The 8,293-nt window shown below is 64.5% G+C and overlaps 3 protein-coding genes across 3 annotated transcripts in view; 1 reads left to right on the forward strand and 2 right to left on the reverse strand.

Moving 5' to 3' along the window:
• Positions 1-190: 190 nt before the first annotated feature.
• Positions 191-2,891, reverse strand: MNEG_9250 (Uncharacterized protein; the record flags this gene model as incomplete). Its single annotated transcript, XM_014042276.1, has 6 exons — positions 191-308; positions 518-633; positions 910-1,026; positions 1,686-1,741; positions 1,902-2,033; positions 2,084-2,891. 6 exons carry the CDS (start codon positions 2,889-2,891, stop codon positions 191-193), a joined length of 1,347 nt encoding a protein of 448 aa, XP_013897730.1.
• Positions 2,892-4,036: 1,145 nt separating this feature from the next.
• MNEG_9251 (hypothetical protein) lies at positions 4,037-4,793 on the reverse strand (the record flags this gene model as incomplete). The annotated part of the gene is made up of 2 exons (XM_014042277.1): positions 4,037-4,486; positions 4,716-4,793. The coding sequence occupies 2 exons, from the start codon at positions 4,791-4,793 to the stop codon at positions 4,037-4,039; spliced, it is 528 nt and encodes a 175-aa protein (XP_013897731.1).
• A 2,366-nt stretch (positions 4,794-7,159) lies between these two features.
• MNEG_9252 (hypothetical protein) overlaps positions 7,160-8,293 on the forward strand; it is a gene marked incomplete at both ends in the record, with an annotated part of 2,824 nt that continues 1,690 nt past the window's right edge. Inside the window, 4 exons of the mRNA XM_014042278.1 lie at positions 7,160-7,176; positions 7,462-7,599; positions 7,867-7,963; positions 8,192-8,263. Of these exons, the coding sequence (XP_013897732.1) occupies positions 7,160-7,176; positions 7,462-7,599; positions 7,867-7,963; positions 8,192-8,263 (324 nt within the window). The remainder of the gene's footprint in view (positions 7,177-7,461; positions 7,600-7,866; positions 7,964-8,191; positions 8,264-8,293) is intronic.

An 8,293-nucleotide genomic window follows, 5' to 3' on the forward strand; every position in this document is an offset into this window, starting at 1 on the left:
CTCGCCGCCCTTGCACATGGTCACAGGTATGGCAGCGCGCGCACGTCAAGATAGCCAGTTGGACCCATTTAGGCCGATGGACCCGAAGTGGGCCCCGCCCGTCCGCCCCACCGGGTCCGCTTGTCGGTGTGGCAGTCTTCAGACCAAGGAATGGGGCCGACAAGAAACTGGCTAGCAGTACAGCCACCCCTCACCCGTAGTAGCTCCTCTTGTACTGCTGATCCGTCAGGCCCAGGCTGGCCTTCTTGACGGGCTCGTCACTGAACACGGCCACGATGCCGCGCCCCACACCCTGCTTGCGGAGGCCCCTGCAGAAGAGAGTGTGTGCGTGTGTGTGTGTGTGTGTGTGTGTGTGTGTGTGTGTGTGTGTGTGCGTGCGCACGAGTGTGTGTGGGGGGGGGGGCGCACGCACGCATGTGTGCGCGTGAGTGTTGGAAGCCCCCGCACCGTTCACGCGCGCACACACTCACGTACACATTCACGCATCGCCTGCACACATGCAACGGCACCCTCGCACCTGCGAATGTTTGCGGCGAAGGGGTCCCCAAAAGTGTCCTGCAGGTCGGCGGTCTTCACGCGGGAAGGGTCCATGCGGCCGCCAGCCCCCATGCTGCTGACCACCTTGACTCCAGCCTGGATAAGGGGGGGTTGGGGTGGTGTAGCGCCGGGGCAGTGCGAGGCAGTTGTTGGTGAGGGAGGGACGTGATGGGGCTTGATGGCGAGGGTTTCAGAAGCTGCCACACGTTGTTGTCCGCAAGCAATCGGGGCTGTGCGTTTTAGGGCCGGTGGGGTGGATGAGCACAGCGTTGTTTGCGGACCACGCGCTTGTTTGGATGATGCTTAATGAAAAGGCACTGCACTGCTGCGCCACTGCAAACGCAAACCTGCCCGCCGCTGCCGCGCGCGCACCTCCACTGCTGCGAGCAGGAGGTTCTGCTTCGGCGCGATGGAGTCGATGCAGTCGACCACAAAGTCGTAGCGCTGGCGTGACACCAGGGCGCGCGCGGTCTCTGGGGTGATGAACTCCTGGGGAGGCGCGAGGGTTGGTGGTACGGAGTCAATCCATTTGTTGAGTACATTACATCATGCGTTTCCAGCTGTGAGGGGCAAAAACCCTGGGTTCCCTGAGGGGCAACAGCCCAACCAGGCCAGAAGAGTAAGCGGGTGCGGCGAAGTGCGAGTTTGTGGAGCGGATGAGTGTGATGATCGAGCACAGCTCTGAGAGCGTCAGCAGGTGTGCGTGACCGAGTGATTCGAATGGGCACATGGGGGTCACGGGTTGGCTCTAAACAGGTAGGGCTGGGACACCCTCAACAAACGTAAGATGACAGCGGCAGAGCCAGATTATGAGGGCCCACTGCGCACACGCATCAAGCCGCCGCCCTTTTATTGTAGCGCATCAAGCCGGGCCCGTGATTGCGGCAGCCCGCTATGCACGCGGCACACGCACGTCCCAACAGGCTGAACCCTGACCCTGATTCCGCGCGTTTCAGAGTCAGCGCATGGCGCATGCAGCCCTGGATTGTGGCGCCATGGACTGTGGCGCGATAACAGACCGCCCCAACCCTAAACCCAACAACATAAGGGCCCGCGGCTGACCCACGCGCCTGCAGAGTCGTCAGTTTCAGGCGCGGGTTGATATCCAGCAGCCGCGCAGCAGATACCTCCGCCTTAGGGCGCCCCACCGTCGATGCCAGCGCGGGCAGCTGGCGGTTGCGGTTGGTGGTGTCGACGCAGTCCCCTGCGGCGCGGGCGTCGGGGCGCGGCCCGCGGGGACGGGGTGTTGAGAGTGGTCACAATGTGCCGGCGGTAGGAGGGCCGGGTGCTTGGGTGCGGAGTGTGCAAATGGTTTGAAAGTTAATGATATTGGGCCCGGCCTAGAGGGCCGCGTCGTGGCACACCACCCTTGGGCGGTGACAAGGGCCATACAGCCCAGTCGACCACCGCCGCCGGCTGCCCTGCAAACTGCCGCTCCCGCCGGACGCCCGCGGCCGGCGCGTCGCCCCTGCAGCCCGGCCGCCAGAGCGCGCCCTCTGCAAGGCGCGAGTCCCGCACACCGGCGGCGCCGCCGCCCCCCGCCCACCGTCCACGATGGTGATCGATCCGACGCCCGCCCTGACGAGCTGCTCAGCCGCATAGGATCCGACGCCGCCCAGGCCCACGAGCAAAACGTTGGTCGCCGCCAGCTTGGCCAGGCCGGTGTCCCCGACCAGCAGGCGCGTGCGCTGCAGCCAGTCGTCGTCCTGCTGCTCCTGCTGCTGCTGCTGCTGCTCCTGCTGCTGCTCCTCGCGCTCAATGACTGCTGCGGAGGCGCGGCCGCCGCGGCGCCCGAGGAGGTCGAAGGCGGGCGCGAGCTGCTGCTGCTGCGGCTCAGCTAAGAGTTGGGGGTCCACCTGCAGCAGCGGCTGCTGCTGCTGCTGTTGCAAAACCACTGTTGAGTCCACGGTCATCGCCTCAATGGTTGCCACGGCCGAGCGCCGCAGCTCTGCACCTAGGAGCTCCTCAGACACCAGCTGCTCTGCAGTCGCAGGGACGGGCGCTGCAGCGGCGGCGAGCGGCTCCGGCAGAGCTACCTCGGAGGCCGCCACGGCAGCAGCGGCGCCGACGACGGCGCCAAGGGCCATCGCTGCAGCGCCCGACGCCGCAGCCTCAGGCTCGGGCCCACAGTGGCGGCGCTTGTGCGGCCGCTCGTCCTCCTGCTCGGGCGGCGGCCGCGGGCGCTGCAGCTCCTCCAGTGGGTACAGGCGCGTCTCCAGCTCGGTCACGCGCGTGGCGAACGGCGGTGAGGAGAGAACGGTGCGGCGGCGCGCCGGTGGAAACGGCAGCGGCGCTGGCCCAAACAGGTGCCCCGAGCGCAAGGCCGCATTGACCACGGTGCTGTGGCGGCGCATTTCGACGTGCTGTCCACGAAGCCAGTATTGTGCGCACGCCTGGTGAGCCCGCAAGCCCTTCGCCTGGTTGGACACGCGGGTGTCAATATGCGGAGGCGGGCAGCATGTCAGAAAAAAAAGTGATCAGCGACTTTGAAATGGTTAACGGCACGTCCAGGGCTACAACTAGCCCGAGTGCCGCTGCCTGCCACATGGCGGAGGCGCTGTCATGGTGTGGCCCCCAGGCTGGACCCCAGGGGACCATGCCTAAGTGTGTGCATCTGGGCACATTGGAATGATTGCGCGTGATTGCACACACTCAAAACCAGGCGCGTCCAGTTGGCCGGCGCCTGCTTGGGGCCGTCCTGTCAACATCCTGGGGACTGCTGGACCGTTTCCGTGGCCCATCGCGGGCACGCACATCGGAACTAATACAGCAACCGCTACAAGTATGATTTGTTACATTTGGACAGTGTTGGGGTGGCTGCCCGCTGCGTGAGTGCTTGTAATTTCAGGGAATTGAGCAGGTGCGTCCTGCAAGTCAAATATCAATGGTTCGCGGCAGAACAGATGACAAGCACGGTGCCGCCGCCGCCGCAACCGTTGGTGCGCACCACAGTCCAAACCTGCTTGATGCATGCCCAGGTCTGGAAAATTACTAAAGAATTCCGCTTCATAATCCTGTAGAAACAGCACGCCCTCAATTTGCGCCATCCCCGCCACCACCGCCACCACCGCCACCGCCTCCTCCGCCGCCGCCGCCGCGGCCGCTGCTGCTGCTCCCAAGCAGGCTGCAGAAGCTCATAAAAGCTGTGCCGCCTTCTCCCAGCTTCGCCTCCCAGTGGGTGCCCGGCATGAGCGCCCGCATCTGCTTCTTGGCAGCTTCCACCTTGGGGGGGAGGGCCAGGGACCCACCGGTGCGATGTACAGCAGATATTCAAAGCTCCGTCAATGGTGGTGATGATGATGGTGCTTGAATTCTGCGCATGCAGGCCGGTTTGTGCTGCTTGCTGGCCAGCGCGCAGCCAAACTCAACAGCCGCACCAGGGCCATCGAGCCGGGCGCGGCCCGCCGCCACGCCGGCGCAGCCTGCCGGTTGTGCTAAGCGCATGAAGAGGCGGGGGGTATCCCCCGCAAAGGAGCCAGCTGCAAGCCCATGCGGCGGTTCAGGGCAGCGCGGGTGCCAGCGAAGACTCGCGGCGCCGCCGCGCAGCCAGCGCCACAACACCCTGCCTCGCACGGCCGAGCCCACCGCACGCGTCCCTGCCCATGCGCCCGCCGCGTGGCCGCGAGCGGCTGCCAGCGTTTGGCGCCTGCCCGCCGCTCGCCTGTTTGCAGAGGTCGTCCATGAGCAGCAGGGCCGGCTTCTGGTACAGCAGGTCCCCCACGTTGCAGGAGGGCAGCAGCAGCTTCAGAGCCAGGACGCGCGCCCCAATGTCCCTGGGCGTCAGCCGCAGCAGGCCCGGGTGACGCTTCAGAATCTGGAGCGTCCTGAAGGGGGACCCGGCCGCGAGGACGTTGGTCAGCTGCAGCGTGGCCGCGGCGAGCGCGCGGGCGCCGCCGGCGGCGAGCGGCTCGGGGAGCGCGCCGGTGTTGTGGAGGAACAGGTCCGTGATCTGCAGTCAGCATGGATGGGTGGACGCATGGCGGAAGGGGAGATCAGCAGCAGCATAGTCATGCAGACCTCTTGCAGCGGAAGCGCTGATCGAAGGGAGTTGAAAGGCGGTCGGGGCGAGCTGACCGGCCGTGCAGGTGACGGGCCGTGCCACGTCAGCGTGTCGTCGGCTGCAGTGAGTGCATGACGTGCGCGCAGGCCACGGGCGACAGCGGCGCATGTCGGCGCACCTCCAGCTCCCGCAGTATGATGTCCTCCTCCGCAGCAAAGATCTGATGCCCGGACGCGTCCGCGTTGGCGCGCAGCATCTCCCTCAGGGCACGCTCCTCCTCCGCAGCTGGCGCCTCGGGCGCGTGCCCTCTTCCGCTGCTGCTACTGCTGCTGCTGCTGCTGTTGCCGCCAGCAGGGTGTCTGCTGTCAGTCTGTATGGGCACTTGAGAGCTTGTGCCAGCTGCTGGATGCGCCTCTCGCGCTGCAGCGGCGACGCGCCTTCCTGTCGGAGATGATGCGGCGTGGCAGCGGCGCCGCCGCCCAACCTCAACGTCTGCGCGCACCGGCAACCTCCGCGTATGATGCGTAACCCATTTATCTGTCCGCAACCTCCGTATTCTAGCTTGGACCCGTGCGTGCTGCATGATTGCGCGGGTGTGCGTTGTGCGTGGGTTGTATGTCGTTGTGTGAAAATATGGACGTAATGCCCTTGAAATCAATTCTAGCCCATGTACCTTCACGAGATTTTCGGTAGGGTTCTTGCAATTCGGCGAGAACTCTGTGCCCGGCCTGCATCGCTGCGGTCACCCTCGCCGGCCCCAGCCCTGCGCTGAGCTGCTGACGCACAGCATCAGGTGGCCGGCAAGTCGGCCCGTTGGTTGCGCATGCATTGCTGGTCACGCGCCTGAGGGCTGCTACGCCCTGCCACGCTGACCGCACCTTTGCCTCGCACTGCCCCTTTGGTTTGCTGGCAGACCGCGATGTTTTTGCCCCTTTTCGGGGGAACGGCTCCCCCCTGAGACCCCCATACAGGCAATAGTGCTACACGCGCTTCGCACAGTGCTACACGCACTTTGCACATCTGCTATGCAAGTTCGCGCCTAGTACTGCAAGTTTGCGCCTAGTACCTGCGACACTTGGTCGTGCACCGACTGACGCGCTGCTTACCGCGCAGGTGATTCAATGTATCGAGGGGTACCGGTGGAGCGGATACAGGTTGGGATACCCCACTTGCTTTGAGCACACTGCTGCTTGCCACATCTGCTGTGTGCAGCTGTGCGGTGGTGACCACTCCAGGCGCCCCAAGGTAATCGACCCTCATCACTGCATGCGTGCTACAACGGAGGTTACAGCCCCTCGTTGCTGCAAGCTCTCCTGCTTGCAGCTGGCGAGGATGCTTCGCCTAGTTAGCGGAACCTGCAAGGTCTTTCACATAATCGTTGCACGCGCAATTGTTATTTGCAAGCAAGGACGCACAGGAGATTTGCATGGTGCGTCCCCTCCCCGCCTTGATGGCAATAAATGCACCATCGATGCCCATTCCAAGTTATCGCAAGCGTGTTCCTTCAGACAACGCGGCGGGACTGGCATTCCACCCGTCCCGCAGGAAAGCGTGCGTGCCCCCCCCCCCTGCGGGCGGGTGTCGTCATGTGCTGCACAGCGGTGATTACGCTTGACAGCTGACAGCAGCGGGGCTGTCCGGTCAAGTTGATATATTGTTGCGCGAGTACAGGGCTCGATTCTCACTATCCAGCGTTCCTCAGGGGTTGCCGGGAACGTTGGCGACATGGCGAGCATTGCAAGCCTCGGCAGTGCGCACGTGATGCGGCACCATCCTGGTCAAGATCCTGGTTGACAGCAAGAAGGTGCCCCACATGGTTGTTTATCTACCCCTGAGCATGCAAGCATGGACGGCCAACCACATGCCGCTCCCGCCTCCTGCTGTTCGTCGTGCCGTGCAGCGCCATGGACACATGTGGGGACGGAGGGATGCAATATGATTGCAGCAGTGTGAGGATCGCTGGGGGAGCAACCCATGGCAGCCAAGAGCTCGGAGGCGAGTATGAGTTAATTTTACATGAGATACGCCGGAGGAACACGGCTGTGATGGATTTTGTGGCAGCTACACAGCCCAGTCACCACGGTTACGACCGGCGATCTTTAGGACGAAGACAACAGCGCCACGAACTATCCTACGCTATCATCAGGCTTTTTGCAGTGTACTGGACAGTGTCAGGCTTTTAGGCAGGTGCGCAACGAGTGGAGGAGGAACAGCGGGGGCTCAGGTGGCAGGGAACCGCTGCCATAGCGCCCATTGGGTTCAGAAGCATGTTATAGACCTCTCAGGTCCCCGCGAAGGCACTGCCTGCAGCCGCTCAAAGCAGCGGAGCGGAACTACCACCACAGCGGAGCGCCTCGCACCGCTGTTGGCGCCGCCCTTAACATGCAGCTGCGCCACGCCCGCCATCAAGTTCGCCCGCAGGTGGCCACCTCCTTCACACGGCGGCCCACCATGCAAGCCGCCGGCATGCATGCACGGCAGCCCGCCACCCGGACTGCGGGCATAGCGGCGCGGCCTAGGCGGGCTCGGCTTGTGGCGGTGCGCGCTGCGGGTGCTACTCGCAGGGAGATCCCAATCTTCCCTCTTGGCGTGGTGGCGCTGCCGCATGCGACCGTGCCTCTCATGATTTTTGAGCCTAGGTGAGCTGACGAGGCAAGCTGCAGGGGGTTGGTCCTATATCAGGAGCAGCTCTCGCACCGGCACCAGCGGCAGAGGCAGCAACAGCATCGGCATTAGCCACCGCAACCGCCACAGCAGCAGCACCACCACCACCAGCAGCAGCAGCGGCTGCTGCTGTGGACCGTCAACGCGTTCTCACAGCAGGCCGACGCCCCATGTTTGCTGTGTGCCCTGCCTCGGTCCCCGCCCATCACGGCTGCCCCTTGTGCGTGGTGCCCGTGTGGCGCCACGCGCCCATGCCGCAGGTACCGCGTGCTGTTCAATACCCTGATGGACGGCATGCCCGATATAGAGGAGGGCCTGGTCCAGAAAGAGTCGCCCTACGCCGGCACGAAGCAGTTTGGCATGTGCTACGTAGACGGCAACAGCGGCAAGATGGCCACGTGAGCCGGGCGGCGGCTGGGGGCCGGCTTGGGGCCCCGCCGGGTGGCTGATGCGCGGGCGCATCAGGCGGGTGGGGCCGTGCAGGCGCACCGTGCGAGGGTAGCACGCCCTCAGGTCGCTCTACCCCAAAGCAGTGCCCGCGCTGGTTGCTGCGTGGCAACCTGCTCCAATCTGCAGTGCTGATGCTGACCCAAGGAGCGCTCGTCGTGGCGGCAGCCGCCCGCAACCCACAGCTCCTCCCCCGCCCCACTCCCCGGCCTCGGTAGGGTGGGCACGCTGCTGCAGATCCAGGCGCACTCTTTCGAGGCGGACGGCCGCATTCTCGTAGTCAACAAGGGCAGCGAGCGCTTCAGGGTCACCAAGGTGCGGGGCCTGGCGGTGGCGGGCCGCACCACCCCACGTGTATGGCAGTCTCCTTTCTTCACCCACAGATGGGGGTGCCCGCTTGCCTGCCCGGCGGCTTTTGCGGGACGGGCTGGTGCAGTGCAGTCCCGTCATGGCTGTGTTCTGGTCACTGCTCCCTGGCACTGATGACTAATTATTGACGACCGATGGTTGACGGATGTGATGGGGGCGCTCGCGGTTGTTCAGGTGGTGAAGGAGCGGCCGGTGTTGATTTGTGAGGTGGAGGTGCTGCCCGAGGAGGAGGACAGCAGCCAGGAGGTGCGGGGCCGGGGGATGATGGTGTTGGGG

This window comes from Monoraphidium neglectum, assembly GCF_000611645.1.
Source record: "Monoraphidium neglectum strain SAG 48.87 unplaced genomic scaffold scaffold01871, whole genome shotgun sequence".
Classification (NCBI taxonomy): Eukaryota; Viridiplantae; Chlorophyta; class Chlorophyceae; order Sphaeropleales; family Selenastraceae; genus Monoraphidium; species Monoraphidium neglectum.